Raw genomic sequence first — 19,280 nt, 5'->3', positions numbered from 1 at the left:
ATTTGAAGTTAAGATTATTAAAAAGGATATAGGTTAACCCCTGACTTATGTGGTAAACTTTTTCTGTAAAGCACCGGGATGGTAAATATTTTCAGCTTTCTGGGCCATCTAGTCTCAGTTCCAACTACTCTGTCTGTAACATGAAAACAAACAAACAATATGTAAACAAATGGGTGTGGCCAGACTTGGTCCATCAAAAGATCACTGTTGGCTGAACCCTGTTTTTTTTTCTCATATAAATACAAAATAAACTCCTAAATAAACTATAGTCAATGGCAAAAGAGCCATAATGTAAGGCAGCATTTCCCAAGTTGGTCTTTGAAAGAGTGTTCCCTACACAAGAAAATCAAATGATCTTAGATCAAACAAAATTCCACAGATTCAGTACTGAATATTGTAGGGCTACTCAGAACCCTGCATAAGTTAACATACATTAGTGAATTATAATGAATCGCCAAAGAAGGAAGTTTCCCAGCAGTTTATCACAGCCATTAGGAGGTGATACAAAAAGGGGGAAGGGGATTAAGTTAATACTTAAATAAATTTAAGAAACTGATTTTATCTCCCTCGTTTTGTTCCCTGCAAAATTCTCAACCCAGGCTTTAAATTATTATTTCTTTACAAGTTAGGGCTTTTAAGAGATCATGCACATATGCATGTACTATATCCAAACACAAAAATTGGCTTAAAATTACATCCTTTTAACAACTCAAAAGCAATTGTTTAGTTATATAACTGACTGACTTTATTAACTCCAGTTTTCCAAAACATTTGTGTACACTGTTAGAACTAGTTTCTAACAAAAATAAAAACATCAAACTTAACAAGATACAAAGTTTCTCATCTCTACACAAATTCACAAACACTTAAAAAAGGAATCTAGTCCCTAATCCATAGACTGTAAAATGCTGCTGAATGCTAATTAAGCTAATTAGTGCTGATCAATTAATGCTTAATTAATGAATATCAATATTAAAATACATTTGATGTTTTTCTTCTAAGTGATGTTTTCAAAAGACATTTCAAACTTTCTCAAGCATAACATTTGACATTTTTTTGCAGTAAATGATAGCTATTACTCTCATTAGAATGAGATTTAAAGTAGTTCATGAATTTTAAGCCAAACATTAATGATTTTCAAAGGACATAATGTGATTAAACATAATATGGTTTAATAAGTCAACCTAAAAAGCAAATCTAGAAAAGTAATGGGGGAAAGTGATAGATGAAATGAAGAATAGAGAAACTTGAGGTGCCTGGGTGACCTCAGTCAGTTAAGCATCCAACTCTTTGGTCGTGATCTCACAGTTTGTGAGATTCTCTGTCTCCCTCTCTCTCTCTGCCCATCCCCACTCACACCATTTCTGTCTTTCTCTAAATAAAAAAATACGAAATTTAATGGATGTTAAGACTAGGTGATGGGTATTTGGGTGTCCCTTGTTCCATTTTGCATACGTTTTAAAACGTCCATAAATTAAAATGAATGGTAGCATAATAAAATAATTTACTATAATCTATGTAACAAGTACAACTTTTTTTTTTTTTAATTTTTTTTTTCAACGTTTATTTATTTTGGGGACAGAGAGAGACAGAGCATGAACGGGGGAGGGGCAGAGAGAGGGAGACACAGAATCGGAAACAGGCTCCGGGTTCTGAGCCATCAGCCCAGAGCCTGACGCGGGGCTCGAACTCCCGGACCGCGAGATCGTGACCTGGCTGAAGTCGGACGCTCAACCGACTGCGCCACCCAGGCGCCCCACAAGTACAACTTTTTAATCAAACCATTACAACGTATTCGCAAAAAAAACTACAGTTACAACAAGCTTTATATCAGACTATGTACTTGGATGTTTAGAATAAAACTTAACCTTCAAGTATCACACACAGTGTATTAATTCCCATTTACAATAAAATACATCTTTTGGGGCGCCTGGGTGGCTCAGTCGGTTAAGCGTCCGACTTCAGCTCAGGTCACGATCTCCTGGTCCATGGGTTTGAGCCCCGCGTCGGGCTCTGGGCTGATGGCTCAGAGCCTGGAGCCTGCTTCCGATTCTGTGTCTCCCTCTCTCTCTGCCCCTCCCCCGTTCATGCTCTGTCTCTCTCTGTCTCAAAAATAAATAAACGTTAAAAAAAAAATTAAAATACATCTTTTAAAATTGTGTTTAACAATTTATCATAGCTAATATTATTAGAAAATAAGCTGAAAATAAATTATCTTCAAAAATTTAAGAGAAATAAAAATTACGAACAAGAACCTTTCAAAGTCTACTTATTCTGAATAGAAAGAAAAATAAGTCCTTCACTTAAATAACTTACCAAGTAACATATAAAACCAATGCAATCATACAGTTACCATAAAAAAATACTGTCTGAAAAACATGTTCATGTCATTTAAATTTCTAAATTTGAGAATTTTTTGGCTGGCTGTGATGCAGTTTTAACATTCTATGCATAGCACGGATTGCAAGGGGTATTCCCTGGTTCTGACTCAGAAGGTTGCAGGTGGGATCCAATAAAGCATTTCTTTTTTTGTTTTGTTTATTTTTGAGAGAGCGAGAGCAAGAGCGAGAGACAGAGTGCACTGTGCACAAGCAGGGGAGAGGCAGAGAGAGGGACAGAGAGACAGAGCCAGAGAGCCAGAATCCAAAACAGGCTCCAGGCTCCGAGCTCTAAGCAGAGTTTAATGCCAGGCTCAAACTCACAAACTGTGAGATCATGAACTGCGACAAAGTTGGACACTTAACTAACTGACTGAGCCATCCAGGTTGCCCCCAAGAATGCATTTCTTTTCTTTTTTTTTAAAGCAGGATAAATTATTTTCTTTTAGTGGGGGCAGGGAAGCAGCTAAGGGAGAGGGAGGGGAAAACAAAGAGAAAAAGAGACAGAGAGAGAGAAAAAGAGAGAGAGAGAGAATCTTAAGCAGGCTCCATGCTCAGTGAAGAGCCTGACACAGGGCTCAATCCCATGACCCTAGGAGCATGACTTGAGGCAAAATCAAGAGTCAGAAGCTCCATCCACCGAGCCACCCAGGTACCCCCACCCCCACCAAGAATGCATTTCTAACAAAATGCCAGGTTATACTGATGATGTTGGTCTGGGACCACACTTTTTAAACTACTGTATTGAACAGTGTAAATGATTAGTCACTCACCAATCCTATAAAATCTTCACAGAAATCACTGTAACAACCTAACCAGGATTTTTAAATCCTTTTTATGCCATGAACCCCTTTGGGAGTCTGGTGAAGGGTACGGATGGACCCCTTCTCAGAATGTTTATAAATGTATAGAATAAAATACATAACAAAGGAAACCAACTGTATTGAAGTAGTTATCAAAATATTTTTAAAATATGCTTCTTGCCAACATCATACTTAATTGGTGGAAAACGGAGAGCTTTTCCTCTGAGGTCAGGGGGAAGATAAGGATGTCCACTGTCACCACTTTTATTTAACATAGTACTGGAAGTCCTAGCCACAGCGATTAGACAAAATAAAGAAAAAAAGGCATCCATGTTGGTAAAAAAGAAGTAAAACTCTACTTGTAGATGACATGTATAGTACATGTAGAAAACCCTAAAGATTCCACCGTAAAACTACCAGAACTGATAAATGAATTCAGTAAAGTCACAGGATACAAAGCAATGTACAGAAATCTGTTGCATTCCATATACACCAAAAAAATGAAACAACAGGAAGAGAAATTAAGGAAACAATCTCATTTACAATTGCACCATAAACAATAAAATATCTAGGAATAAACTTAACTAAAGAGGTGAAAGAAAGACCTGTATGCTGAAAACTATAAAACGCTGATGAAAGAAATTCAAGACGATGCAAAGATATGGAAAGACATTCCATGTTCATGGGCTGGAAGACAAATATTGTTAAAATGTCCATACTATCCAAAGCAATCTACAGATTTAATGCAACCCCTATCAAAATACCAACAGCATTTTTCAAGTAACTAGAACAAACAATCCTAAAATTTGTATGAAACCACCAAAGACCTCAAATACCTAAAGCAATCTTTAAAAAGAAAACTGGAAAGATCACAATTCCAGACTTCAAGTTATATTACAAAGCCGCAGTAATTAAAACAGTATGGTATGGGCATAAAAATAGACACATAGGTCAATAAAACAGAAAGAAAAACCTAGAAATAAACCCAAAATTATATGGTTGATTAATCTTCAACAAAGCAGGAATGAATACACAATGGGAAAAAGTCTCTTCAACTGTCAACATCCCAAAGGGTGTTGGGAAAACTGGACAGCCACATGCAAAAGAATGAAACTGGATCACTTTCTTTCACCACACACAAAAATAAACTCAAAATGGATTAAAGACCTAAATGTGAAACCTGAAATCATAAAAAAATCCTTGAAGACAGCACAAGCAGTAATTTCTCAGACATCAGCCATAGCAATATTTTTCTAGATAGGTCTCCTGAGGCAAGGAAAACAAAAGCAAAAAATAAACTATTGGGTCTACAACAAAATAAAAAGTTTCTGCACAGCAAAGGAAACAGTCAATGGCAACCCACTGAATGGGAGACAACATTTGCAAATGATATATCCAATAAAGGGTTAGTATCCAAAATATATAAAGAACTAATACAACTAAACACCCCAAAACCAATCCAATTAAAAAATGGGCAGAAGACTTGAACAGACATTTCTCCAAAGAAGACATCCAGATGACCAACAGGCAAATGCTAAGATGTTCAACATCAGTCATCTTTAGGAAAATACAGATCAAAACTACAATGAGATATCACCTCACACCTGTCAGATTAGCTAAAATCAACAACATAAAAAACAACAAGCATTGGCAAGGATGTGGAACAAAAGGAACCCTATTGCATTGTTCGTGGGAATGCAAGCAAGTGCAGCTACTGTGGAAAACAGTATGATGTTCCTCACAACATTAAAAATAGAACTACCCTATGATCCAGTACCCAGTACTACTGGGTATTTACCCAAATAATACAAAGTCACTAATTCAAAAGGATACACCCCTATGTTTATTGCAATATTATTTACCAAACTATGGGAGCAGTCCAAGTGTTTATCGATAGATGAATGGATAAAGAAGAGATGATACACACACACACACACACACACACACACACACCACTCATTCAACCATAAAAAAGAATGAAATCTTGCCATTTGCAAAGACATGGATAGAACTAGAAAGTATTAGGGCACCAGGTGGCTCAGTGGGTTAAGCGTCCGACTCTAGATTTTGGCTCAGGTCATGATCTCATGGCTTGAGCCCTGTATTGGGCTCTGTGTTGACAGCACAGAGCCTGCTTGGGATTCTCTCTCCTTCTCTCCCTGCCCCTTGCCCTCTTGCTCACTCATTCGCTCTCTCTCTCAAAATAAATGTTAAAAACAAAACAAACAAACAAATAAAAAAAAACCTAGAGAGTATTAAGCTAAGCAAAATAAGTCAGTCAGATCACACCATATGATTTCACTCAAGTGGAATTTAAGAAACAAATGAGCAAAGGAAAAAGAAAGAGAGAGAGAGAAACAAAGAAACAGACTCTTAAATATAGAGAACAAAACTGATGGTTACTAGAGGGGAGGTGGGTGAGAGGATTGGTGAAATAGGTGTTGGGGGTTAAAGAGTACACTTATGATGGAAAAAAATAATAATAAAATAAAAAATAAAATAAAATATGCTTTTTAATTAACATAATTAAATAAGATTTAAAAGCTTTTTAAATAACTACCATGATTTCAAAGTAGTAAAAAGTATAAACGATTTTTTGAGATATGAACAACTGTAGCATGACACAAAAATATTTGTGATTTTGATTGGTAACAAATTCATAGATACTGCTAATACTACTGTGGGTTCTTGCCTACGTTCAAAATTGAAGGAAATGCTACATTTCAGTTAGTGATTAGTGAAAATAAAGTTACAGGAACTTCTGAATTCTATCCCTGGACACTCTGGAGGCCTGTGAACTTCAGGTGAAGAACCCCTACAAAAGCCAAAAAGGGAAGTATTTCTGAAAAGTATATTTCGAAAGAATACTTGGCAGCAACAAGAGAAGACAGTTAAAAGCTAAACCATTTACAAAGCTTTTGTCATACGGATAAAACTTTGAGTTTTAGATCTGCTTTAAAAAGAAACAGCAGAATAAGGTACCTTGATTTTAGAGCTATTAAGAACTAGCAGAGTAATTTATTCAACTTTTAAATATTTGAATTTCTATATTCAATCGGTAAACCAAGCTTTCTCTAAAAACATAAATGATTCAGCTTAAAAGATAAACTAATCTTTAAATTTTAGAAACTAATGAAAAATTTTAAATTATCATCTCTCTCTAGTGACAATATTTAAGTGTATAACAATTGATGAAATGGCAAATCAAGTTAAATGCTTGCTTAACCACCTAGCCTCTAAAGACCTCTAACAAAAATTGGAAAAAAATTTCAACAAAAACAAACAATGCCAATCAACTTAGTAGATGCTTACTGCTTTTATTAGTCTTAAAAATTCAATTTATGCCCGTTATTGTTTCCTGAATTCTGAATACTTCTTAATAAAGAAAAATACCATCACTCCTATAATAGCTTTCCTCAAGTTTAAAAATGTTTCATGGGTTTTCAGCAAGGCTAGTCTGCTGGTCTGAAGAGGAATATGCCAAGAAAAGAGAAATGTTTATCAAGAAATAGTTTGCGATTCCAGAAATAAAGATTCTCTAACATTTATTCTAATTTGTATTGTATTTAAATAACGAGACTTAAAATCTAGCTAAAACCTGTTAAGATAGGCACATTATGCAACTATCATGAAAATTATGATGGGCACCAACATGTTTGAGCATCTTCACATTTACACCCTCATGAGGTGACACCCTTTCACTGGACATGAACTTAAAGGAGCCAAAAATCAAGGGAATTACAGGTGATTCCACAATTCTCACAGCCAAATTCAGACCAAGTACTGTCATTCTGAGTTTAGTTAATGGAATCAAGCATTCCTGAATGCACATATTTAGAATGTTAATTGTTCTGTATGCAAAGCACATTTAAAATACATATGTACATATGTACAAAAATAGATAACAAATTGAAAAATACCAGCAATTTGGGTAGAAAAAAAATATTTAAAATTTCTCCTTTACTACAAGTTTCACTCAAAGAGCATAGTGTGAAAAAACACATTAAATAGGATACACATAGACCACCAGGAAAAGAAAACAGATCCAGTATCTAGTATGACAATTTACCAAATTTTTCTTCAAACTACCATTTAAAATTTTTATTTATGGGGGCCTGGGTGGCTCAGTCAGTTAAGTGTCTGACTTTAGCTAAGGTCATGCTTTCTTGGTTCGTGAGTTCAAGCCCCGCATCAGGCTCTCCGCTGTCAGAGCAGAGCCCACTTAGGATCCTGTTTCTCTCCCTCTCTGCCCCTCCCCTGCGCGTGCTCGTGCTCCCTCTCTCTCAAAATAAATAAACATTAAAAAAAAGATTCTGTATTTTAAAAAAGAAAAAATAAAAATTTTATTTTTTTAAAAAATGTTTATTTTTGAGAGAGACTGCACATGAGCAAGCGGGGAAGGGGCAGAGAGAGAGGTAAAGAGAGAATCCCAAGCAGGTTCCAAGCTGTCAGGGCTTCAGCACAGAGTCCAACTCAGGTCTCCATCTCAAGATCATGACCTAAGCCAAAATCAAGAGTTGTACGCTTAAGGGACTGAGCCACCCAGGGGCCATCCATTTAAAAATGTTAAAGTCTAACATGACAAACAGAGATAGAGAATAGCATTATATTTCAAGAGAGCTCTGAAATCTTTTTATTCTTACTTCATTGTATAATTTCTTGTTGAGACTATTTTGATTAAATTTTTTGTTTATGGATATTTTTGAAATTCTTAACTTTATGTTTATAAGAATAATAAACTAACTGAAGTTCAATTCTGATTTTTCTCTTTTGCCCCTTTTCCTCTTTTCAAGAATCCTAAATAAAAATAACCTTTCCGGAGTTTTTTAAGTCCTTAAAAAAATCTCTATATTGAAGACTAGTGTATAATCTTAGAGTTTCTACTACGGAAAAGAAACATTTTGTGTAATGAAGCCTTAAGACAGTCTTTTTTTTTTCAACGTTTATTTATTTTTGGGACAGAGAGAGACAGAGCATGAACGGGGGAGGGGCAGAGAGAGAGGGAGACACAGAATCGGAAACAGGCTCCAGGCTCTGAGCAGTCAGCACAGAGCCCGACGCGGGGCTCGAACTCACGGACCGCAAGATCGTGACCTGGCTGAAGTCGGACGCTTAACCGACTGCGCCACCCAGGCGCCCCAAGACAGTCTTAAATTGATGTGAAAACCAAGCTGTTTCACTGTCATGTAAAAATATTAACTTCTATAATGATATGAGGTTATGTCCCGTATTTTAAGCTTAATTTACTCCTTTACAGTAAAAATGGTTTGATCACTTCTGAAAACTTATGGCAAACTTATAGTAACAAATAATAATACCTAAATAAGCCATTAATTTGTGTTGCTTCACCTAATGATTCATTAAAATTTTAAATCACCACACACCGCCTATGATTCATAGTTTTACCGGAAAATTGATTGAAACAGATTAAGAACTGTGTCAAAGAAGCCTTCTCTGCCCAAAGAGAACACACACCTTTTACCCAACTCCTAGAAATGATATTATTCTTTGTGTGCTCCAGTAGATTTACACTTGCAGTTGAGGACTTACTCACTCTATCTCCAGCACCAAAACAGGGCCCAGCACACATTAGGCCCTCAAAAAAAGACGTCAAATAAGTGAATTTCAATGTCACTTTCACATGTTTCCAACTCAAATTCCTGGAGTTCAGGTTTAACAATGTCTTGAGATTAAATTCACTCCTTTACATTTAAGTATCACTTTATAAATGCTTCTGCCCACATTACTTCATTTCATCCCTCTTTGTGAAATTAAACTGTCGAAAGAGATACCTTAAGTATACGGTAGGAGCTTTTATAATTAACCTAAAATACAGGAAAAGGGGGGCTTTTTTTATTTATTTAGTTGACAAGTCAAAATAAAATAACAGAATCCAGCCTGTAGTCTGACACTCATAGATTTGGGGGAAGAGGAAAATGGTTTCTGTTCCGGAATCCCTTGACTGGTATGACACTCTTTCACAGCTCCTGATAAACAAAGCAAAGGTAAACAAGCGCCATCCTTAAAACTATCTCAGTCAAGTTGGGAAAACCGGCAAACGACCAACCGAGACATTGAAGTACTTCAAAAACAACTTCTACGAGAATTTCTCCACCCTGGCCGCTTCCCTGCGGGCCGCGAGGTTTTCCCGGCTCCGGGAGGGCCATGAGCCCCGCTTATGCCCCGGTGGAAGCGCCGCACAATGACAGTGACACCGTGGGTCTCTCGCGGCCTGCGTCTGGGACAGCTGGCTCGGCGCCCTGAAGGGGGGCTTCAACAGTAGCAGCCCCTCCCCCGGGCCCTTCCGGGAGCCCCCGACAGGCCGGAAAGGAACCCGACCCGGCTCGGGAGGAAAAGCCGAAGGTAGGGAAGGCGGCAGTGCCCGGCGGACCTGAGTAGGGTGTGGGGCACTTTTTAACGAAAGGAGCATTTTGTGCCTCTTCCAGGCTTTCTGCTAAGTGGCCACATTCCGGCTCCAAAGTCAAGAGGCCTGAACGCGCGCGGGCGGGCGAGCAGAAGGGGTCTACTTCAAATTTGAGAAACAGATGCTCCAGAGATTGGCAGAACCCCATCCTAAAGTGGGGGGGGGGTGCCAGGAGAAACGCCGCGCATCCCATCACACCCTCAAGGCAGGGTACACCTCTTGTCCTCCCCGGGATCCCCACCCCCGGCCGGTACACTCCTGGGCCATTGGCTCACGTGAGGGACTACTTCGTTACCTCTCTGCGCGGAGGCGAGCGAGGAGGTGATGAGCCGCGCGGCGGCAGCGCCGCAACTACAAGCGCCGCAGCCGGACATCTCCGCTGGGCCTAGGCTGGGGCTTTGCCCCCTGCTGCCCTCCGGTCTCAGCGGCCCGACTCCTATTCGCAGGGCGCGCTGACTTGGCTCCGGACCCTCCCGCCGGCCCCCAGACTCAGTGCAGAGTTCACCGCCTGGGAGCCAGGCCTTCGCGCTCTCGGTGCCCGACTGCCGTCTACTCTGTAGACACTTAACCCCCCTCCCTCCCTCCCCCTCCTTCTCTTACCCTCACCCCCTCCGCCTACCGAGCCCGGGGAGCGTGCGCGCGCCTGCGTCCTAGGCCTAGGGAGGGGGTGTGGGCGCGCTCTGCGTATACGTGGGTGATACGCCGAAGAGCGGAGAGGGGAGGGGGGCGGTAACCTGGGCGCCAATGAGCACGCTACGGCGTACGGCCGACCCCCACTGGGATAACTACAATTCCCGACATGCAATGCTTCCGGAAGCCCCTTATCCTATCATCGAAAAGTGCTACAGATGCGGGAGATGCGTGCCGGGAGTTGTAGTCCCAACTCCTGGCAACTTTCGGTTTGTGGCGGGGAAGGTCATAATGAGACCTGTTGGTGGCTTAGTTGGCCGCCGGACTCCTTAAAATCCTTTGGCTGCTGCTGGACGCTTCAAATTGAAAAAGTTTCTTCCACCGGCGATTCCACATCTTCTCTACCTTATCTTCTTAGTTTCCTCACTTACAACGTGGAAGAGGTATTTTTACTTAGTTCCCCGAACAAGAGCTGTTGGCAGACAGCTCTCTTTCCTTGTTCTCTCAAACCAAGTGGTAACTCTTCCAGCTGTTATTAGTCCCTGGATGCTTCGTGATCCTTTGTCGGTTCCCTTAAGGACTTAAGCTGATCACACCCTAGTAAATAGTTTTCTGTTAACCTTTGAGCGTCTGCAGGGCTGATTCCTCTCCGGACAGCTGAAGCAGGTGTACAAGGTGGAGGATGGTGACAAATGAATCTGACTCTACATTTTGGTTGGCACCAGACTATTTACTTTGTAAGATTTTGTGAATATTTGCTAAGATTTTTGGTAACTCCAAAGCTCAGGAAAATTGCCATGTGCGCTTGGATGCCTTTAGTTCTGAGCTTAGGTGAAGGGAGGGGGGTGGGGGGCAGGGAGAAAAGGGACAAGTCCAGTCACACAAGTTATCTAGCCCTCATTATTCTTGGATCAGAGAAATGTAGCATCTGGTTCCCTGGGTCTGGCCATGAGGAGGGGCGTTGGCCTTGGCCCAGGCCACACGTGTTCTGTGTTTTTCTCTCGCAGGGAGTTGACTCCTGTTATCTTTTCAACTTAAAGTGGTAGAGACCAGATGGTAGCGCAGGTATTCCTTAGCTGCCTCTATTAATAGAATTTCAAGAGAGGAGAGACTCTAAAGTTTCCTCAGTCCAGTATTTTCAAACTGTGTTCCTAAAATCCCTCAGAAGCCATAGCTCTGTGGTGGGGGTGAGGTGACTTTTAAAAGGGTGGACCTCTTTTGTCTCCTTCTCCATGCCACCCCTACATCAATCAGAGCGGCTCTATTTTTATCTATTTCATTTATTGGGGTTTTGTTCGAAGACAGAATTATTATGCTTAATTTTTTTTTTTTTACATTTATTCATTTTTGAGAGACAGAGTGTGAACAGGGGAGGGGCAGAGAGAGAATACACACAGAACCCGAAGCAGGCCATCAGCAAAGCCCGTCGCGGGGCTTAAACCCACGAACTGTGAGATCCTGACCTGAGCGAAGTCAGACGCTTAACCGACTGAGCCACTCAGGCGCCCCCAGAATTGTTCTGCTTTAAAACCGTGTTCGGGAAACCAATTTGACAATAAATTTCACATTAAATAAATAAATAAATAAATAAATAAATAAATAAATAACAGTGTTCAAAAACCATTGATTCTAGTACAAAGCTCTTTTAGCAAGGAGCTAACTAGGTCACATTGACCCTAACACCCAATTTAAATTCCTTTCATCCCACCCCATTTATATTTCAATTATATGCAATTTCCTTCTTATACAAATAAAGAAGTTGTTCCTAAAACCCATAGGTTGGGTGCCCAGGTGGCTCAGTTGGTTAAGCATCCAATTTCAGCTTAGGTCTTGATCTCATGGTTCCTGAGTTCGAGCCCTGCATCAGGCTCCACACTGACAGTGCAGAGCCTGCTTGGGATTCTCTTTTTCTCTCTCTCTGCCCCTCACCCACTTGCACATGCTCTTTCTCCAAATAAATAAATAAGCTTTTAATAAAAAAAACCTATAGATTGCAAGGGGCACCTAGGTGACTCAGTTAGTTGAGCATCCTACTCTTGATTTTGGCTCAGGTCATGATCCCAGGGTTGTGGGATCAAGCCCTGCTTCAGGCTCCGTGCTGAACATGCAGCCTGCTCAAGATTCTCTCCCTCTGCCCCTGTCACCTACTCGTGCTCTCTCTCTCTCAAATTAAAAAAATATGTAAAAATAAATAAATAAATAAATGGGGGAAAAAAAGAAAAAAAGTTAAAGCCTATAGATTGCAAGCTGAATAAAAGCATAGCTCAGGTTTACCTGAGGCTTTCCTTTCTCTGACTCTTGAGAAATTTGAATTCAACAAATATTTATTGAACACCAATTATATGCCAGGCACTGAGGAAATAGCATTGAATCAAAGAAAATGTTTCTCTCATGGAGCTTCCATTCTAGTGGGGGAAAGATAAGATAGACAGTAAGCATGTAAAACAAAAACATATGCTACTGGTATGACAGGAATATCCTTACGTTGTTGTGTCATATATCCTTATATTATTACCAGAATGATGAAGCATTTAATTTTATTTATGGATTGATGTTTTGTGTTTAGCCTGTATTCCCAACTGGACTTGGAGCTATTTGAAGGCAGGTATTTCATTATATACTTGGGCTAAATACACAGTAGAAAATCAGTAAGTACTTGACTAAATACTCCTCTTCCAACAGTGCTTTTGCTTGGCAGAAACCTGGGGTGGTGTTTTTAGAAAATCCTACATATAATCAGAGCAAATTATAGTTGACAAGAGGTGTTAATGGATACAAATGCAAATTTATACAATGGTTAATCCAGCTGATGAGTGTCCCAGAAGGAATTCCTAGGAGATGCCTGATTAGCAGCACATAGACTTTGCCCTAGAAAGTGCAAAACAAAGAGAGCTGTACCCAACTCAGTTTAACTTTTTCTCAGCAATGTGAACAAGGGTCATATGGCTTTGGCACCAGACTGGTGATATTTTCATCACACGGACAACATGAATTTGGTAGTTTTGGTGCATCATCCCAATTCGGTGCTCAGTGGGATAGAACATACCTGGATTATTAGGAACAGCTCCCAACAAGCATGGATTGGGACACTAAATTTGTGCTAGGCTCTTTAATGGTGTAAGTCTTACAGCAGTGTTTAGATTGAGGAACTTGTACCATGGGGATACACCAAAACTTCCCATTTGGTATTGGAGCACAGAAGGTTGTCAAATTTAAATAAAATAACATCTATTTGGGAAAGGGTTCAAACGTAAAGGACCATTCTTTAGGAACTACTTTGCTGTTTGATAAAGGAGCGTATTCCATTTTATAAGTGTACATTCCCTGACCTGAAATTCACATGGTGGGACAGTGTTCTTGCTCCAAGGTGTGGCCAGGTAGCTAAAAGATGGAGTGGACATAGCTGTCTGGGCAAAGAGCAATGAGGCTCCAGAGGCACATTAAGACCTCCTCTCTCACTTGGCACTATGTGGACAACCCCTGCTCAGGTTACTCTCAGGTCATTCCTCCACATTCTGGATTTGGAAGCACAGAGTGAGACTTTCCCTGTGATAAAATGGATCCTCAACTAGGAATGTGATATTGCATAGTCACATCTTACCAGCTTTTTGGAACAAAATACTTCCATATCACATCTACTTTCAACTCTTTTCTGACAGGTTAATGATACTTAAAAAAGAAAGTGCAATTTTCCAGCTCAAATAGTTTCATTCAAGTAGCTGACTCCTTATCCTGAGTTATTTACCTTTTATAACCTACATAGCTGAAAGCACATAACTTTTTATGTCTGCATTTTATATAAAATTCTTTTTTTCTCTTTTATATTTGATCCTACCTGCCAGGACTTTGAACATTATGAGTTGCTAAGTGAAAAAGATTTTTATAGGTTAGAGTCAGGAGTCATCCAATTTAGCACTGGATTTTTCAGATGAGGAAACAGGCCTATAAAAAGTCAGGGACTCATCCGACGTCACATAATGAGTCTAAACAGAGAGAGAAATAGAGTCCAAGTCTCCTGATTTCATTTTATTTTTAAGTTTATTTATTTTCAGAGAAAGGGAGAGAAAGCAAGCATGAGTGGGCGGAGGGGCTGAGAGAGGCAGGGAGAGAAAACTCCCAAGCAGGCTCTGTAGAACCCAAGCCTGACGCATGGTCTGATCCTATGAACCGTGACCCGAGCAGAAATCCAGAGTTGCCTAACCCACCAAGCCACCCAGGTGCCCCAAGTCTTCTGATTTTAAAACTGTGTTCCTCAGTCATCGCTTCTTAAACCAAAGACTCTTTTTGATAAACATCAAAATCTCACCTTCTCCACCAGAGATTCTGGTACAGCCTCTGAGAGAGCCGTGATCCTTTTGGGAATCACTGTATCTTCCGAATAAAGACATTTCTTTTTAATTTTTTTAATGTTTATTTTATTTTTATTTTTTAAATATACATCCAAATTCGTTAGCATATAGTGCAACAATGATTTCAGGAGTAGATTCCTTAATGCCCCTTACTCATTTAGCCCATCTCCCCTCCCACAACCCTTCCAGTAACCCTCTGTTTGTTCTTAATATTAAAGAGTCTCTTATGTTTTGTTCCCCTCCCTGTTTTTATATTACTTTTGCTTCCCTTACCTTGCGTTCATCTGTTCTGTGTCTTAAAGTCGTCATATGAGTGAAGCCCTATGATATCTGTCTTTCTCTGACTAATTTCGCTTAGCGTAATACTCTAATTCCATCCACGTAGTTGCAAATGGCAAGATTTCATTCTTTTTGATTGCCAAGTAATACTCCATTGTATATATATACCACATCTTCTTTATCCATTCATCCATCAATGGACATTTGGGCTCTTTCCATACTTTGGCTAATGTTTATTTTAGAGAGAGAGAGAGCACGAGCAGGGGAGGGGCAGAGAGAAAGGGAGACATAGAATCCAAGCAGACTCCAGGCTGTCAGCACAGAGCCTGATGCGGGGTTCGAACTCATGAACTGTGAGATCATGATGTGAGTTGAAGTTGGATGCTTAACCGACTGAGCCACCAAGGTGCCCCTGAATAAAGACATTTCTTTTACGTGGCTGGACACTGATCCTTCAGATTAGCAGACATTGATACTACCAGGCAGGTAACAAGAACTCAACAATTATATTAAAAAAAATAAGGACAAAAAATAAAGTGGGGTTTATGCTTGTAGGTAGTTTGAGACTCAAAATAATACTAACAACATTGTGTAGAACTCTACAAAGTTACTTCCCACCTACTTTCTCATCTGATTTTCATAGCAACACAGTAAGGTATTGTTATTATCTGCGTTCTGGTCTTGGCAGCTGAGAAAATTAAGACATAGAGGGTTTAAAAACACTTGTCCAAGGTCACAGCAGAACCAGGACTCTCACCCTAATCTCCACGAGTATTTCCGTTACTTGCCTGTATCCTCTTACAAAATCTGATAAGATTTAAGGGGTCTGCAGAGTCTCCCCTCCCTACCCAGAGATATCTCACATCAGGGACTAAAAAGCCGCCATTCCATGAAGGCAGTGATCCCCCATCCTTCCTTCTCTTAAGAATGACCTGGGTATTTGTTAAAATATATGTAGGCTCCTCCCCTAAAGGTTTTGATAAAATAGTCTGTAGTGGGGCTCAGGAATCTATCTTTTTTTAAGATTTTTTAAAGTTTATTCATTTATTTTGAGAGAAAATGAGTGGAGGAGGGGCAGAGAGAGAGAGTCACTGAGGATCCAAAGTGAGCTCCGTGCTGACAGCAGAGAGCCCAATGCGGGACTTGAACTAATAAATTGTGAGATCATGACCTAAGCTGAAGTTGGACGCTTAACTGACTGAGCCACCCAGGCACCCCTCAGAAATCTATTTTTATTGCTAGAATCATGAGATGCTAAGGTTTATTTGCAGAAATGAATAAAGTGTACTTGCACTGTGGTGGTAGAAACCTGTGCCTTTATTTCATATTGTCTCTTTTTTAGGTTCTCTCCAGTTGCTACCATTTTTCCCCTCAGGGAGCAGCTGCCCAGCCTTGATATTGTAGGGAGACCAAGGGGTCTATAGGAGGGTGCTCACCATTCTCCTGGGCCTGCCCTTGGGGGCCGGCCGGTAATGACTTCAGATAGCACAAGGACCCTTTTGTCCTTGATTAGAGGACAGTCCTTTATCCTGATGTTCAGGAAGATGGTCAGCAGGTGGCACTAACTCACCAAAGTTTCCCTCTTTGAATCTATTGGGTAGAAGGGGTGAGGGTGAGGGGAGTGTTCTTAAAGCTAATCTTTTGGAACTTTTGGTGTACCAAATCGTGAAGACAGTGCCAAGAAATCCTTGTTTAGTATTTTCTAAAGGGCAAAGATGTCAGAGGGAGAAGGACTGGTGATTCCAGCTGGGTTACTTACCAGCTGTGTGACTTCTGGCAAGTTACTGAGCTTTATAAGCCTGTTTTTTTTTTTTTTTGTTTTGTTTTGTTTTTTTTCAACTATAAATTGGATGCTCTTGACTTCCTGGGTTAAATGTGAGGAATAAATGATTCTTTGACCTGTAGTACACAGTAGGTACTTAATAAATAATAAAGATCTTTTTTACTGTGCAATACTGTAATTTAGGGCTTTCCTTTTATGACTGTAAAAAACCTTTTAGTTGTGTTTCTTAGCCAGTTTGTTGATGACCTCACCCTACTCCATTATACCTCAGTGTTGTAAGGAGCTTGCTTGATTTCAAATGAAAAACTCAAAGACAATTTAAATAAAGACTTGGGGGAAAAAAGGAAAAACTGAAAGAGAGAGGTGAAAGAGGAAGTAGACCCTTGGTTTATAAGTCCTTTTCAGTTTGCAATTAACATACATTAGGCATAATATTAGATAATAAAAGTGATATTTACTTCAGTAACAATTGTAATCATTTATTATTTTCAAGCAGTATTTATTTATACACAAGCAACCACTAGGCTTTGTGTGTAAAGTAGTAAATTAATAATTGGTAAATTAGTCAATACTGAGGAAATGAGGAAAAAAGGCTTTGAGTCACCAAAATAAATGTTGCAAAGCTGGCACATCAAAGTTCACGTGCTTTGCTCATACTCAGGCATTCAGGATTTCACTTTGAGTCTGTTTATTCTTTTTTTTTTTTTAACATTTCTTTTTGTTTGTTTATTTTTGAGAGAGAGAGAGAGAGACAGAGCATGAGCAGGGGAGGGGCAGAGAGAAGATGGAGACAGCATCCGAAACAGGTTCCAGGCTCTGAGCTGTCAGCACAGAGCCCAACACAGGGCTCAAACTCGCAGACCACGAGATCATGACCTGAGCCGGAGTCGGACACTCAACCGACTGAGCCACCCAGGAGCCTGAGTCTGTTTTATTCATTTTAAATATTGACTTGGTCATATGTATCTCTATCCCACAAGTGAGTTCGTTACAAAGGGGAGAGGCACTTGAAGCAAGTGAATTAATCACAACCAAAGAGTTTTCTAAGAGTCTGACAAAAAAGAAGGAAACAGAAAAATGGAAGCAAGAACTTAACAAGAAGAGTATATAGTCTGAATTTATCTGGTATTGGTCAAATTTCTTATATATCATATCAGCCCTGGATGCCATTTTATTGTACTACCATAATAATTGGCATTCATAATTACACTCCTGATACATCAAGAAAGATTCAATTGTGTTATTTCTGTTTTTAAAAAGATAGAATATATGCTTTCTTACAAAGATCTCTGCTCAAGGGGTGCCTGGGTGGCTCAGTCGGTTAAGGGTCTGGCTTCAGCTCAGGTCATGATCTCATGGTTCGTGGGTTTGAGACCTGCCTTGGGTTCTGTGCTGACAGCTCAGAGTCTGGAGCCTGCTTCAGATTCTGTGTCTCCCTCTCTCTGCCCTCCCCCGCTTGTACACACACACTCTCTCTCTCTCTCTCTCTCTCTCTCTCTCTCTCTCTCTCTCAAAAGTAAATAAACATTAAACACTTTTTTTGAAGATTTCTACTCAAAATAGATCAAAATGTTAAAATTTGGAGCTTAAAGAGAGGTAATAAAATTGAATTTTCTGGAAAACTACTTCTGTAGAACAAATGAATCTCCTCCAATACCACAAAAATGAAGCATCACCTTGTTAAATCTGAACACATTTTCAGTCTTTTTCATTTCGAGCTGTGGGTGCATAGTAGTAACAGCAAACATTTATATAGTGGTTACTATATATGCCAGTAACTAATATATACTATGTTCATGTATATGTTCAACTAATCCTCATAATAGCTACATAAGGTATGTATTATTTCCTCAAGTTTATAGTTGAGGAAGCTAAAACATACAGAGGTTAAATAAATTTCCAATATTGCATTGCTAATAAAAGAAGCAATATTTGAACACAGATGGCCTGGTTCTAGCGCCATGCATTTAACCACTGCCCTATGCTCTGCAGGACTCACTATTAGGTTGTCTTAGATGAAACACATTTTTTATTGCATTGGTGGGCTTACAAAAAGAAAATTCTCTAAGAACATATATGCCAACTCTTATGTTACTGCATAGAATGAAAATTTATCATATGAGTATTTTAAAGAATCAATAATAAGTTCAGGAGGGGCACCTGGGTGACTCTTTCGGTTAAGTGTCCGACTTCGGCTCGGGTCATGATCTTGCAGTTGGTGGGTTTGAGCCCCGCATCAGGCTCTGTGCTGACAGTTCGGAGCCTGGAGCCTGCTTCACATTCTGTGTCTCCCTCTCTCTCTGCCCCTCCCCAGCTTGTGCTCTGTCTCTGTCTCAAAAAGTAAAAAAAAAAAAACATTAAAAAATAAAATAATATGGATCAATTAAATTAGTATTTGTACAGTGGCAAAATATCTTCAAGCATTAGGACAAAATGACATTTCAGATAATAAAAACTTGGTAGAACAAAGTTGGACTCATACTTCCTGGATTAAATACTTTCTACAAAGCTGCAGTAACCAAGACAGATTTGTACTGTCATAAGAGTAGATATACACAGCAATAGAATAGAATTAAGGGTCTAGAAATAAACTCTCACATTTACAGTTAATTTATTTTCAACAAGAGTGCCAAA

The 19,280-nt window shown here is 39.6% G+C and overlaps 1 protein-coding gene across 1 annotated transcript in view; it reads right to left on the bottom strand.

Moving 5' to 3' along the window:
* CLPX (caseinolytic mitochondrial matrix peptidase chaperone subunit X) overlaps window positions 1–10,162 on the bottom strand; it is a 41,474-nt gene extending 31,312 nt beyond the window's left edge. Inside the window, exon 1 of the mRNA XM_047074939.1 lies at window positions 9,901–10,162. Within this exon, the coding sequence (XP_046930895.1) occupies window positions 9,901–9,979 (79 nt within the window). The 5' untranslated portion in view covers window positions 9,980–10,162. The remainder of the gene's footprint in view (window positions 1–9,900) is intronic.
* Between the last annotated feature and the right edge of the window lie 9,118 nt (window positions 10,163–19,280).

Source organism: Lynx rufus, unplaced genomic scaffold, assembly GCF_022079265.1.
Source record: "Lynx rufus isolate CCGP_SWC_20201006 ecotype Redwood Valley unplaced genomic scaffold, mLynRuf1.p SCAF_13, whole genome shotgun sequence".
NCBI lineage: Eukaryota > Metazoa > Chordata > Mammalia > Carnivora > Felidae > Lynx > Lynx rufus.
This window is presented reverse-complemented; position numbering and strand designations above follow the sequence as displayed.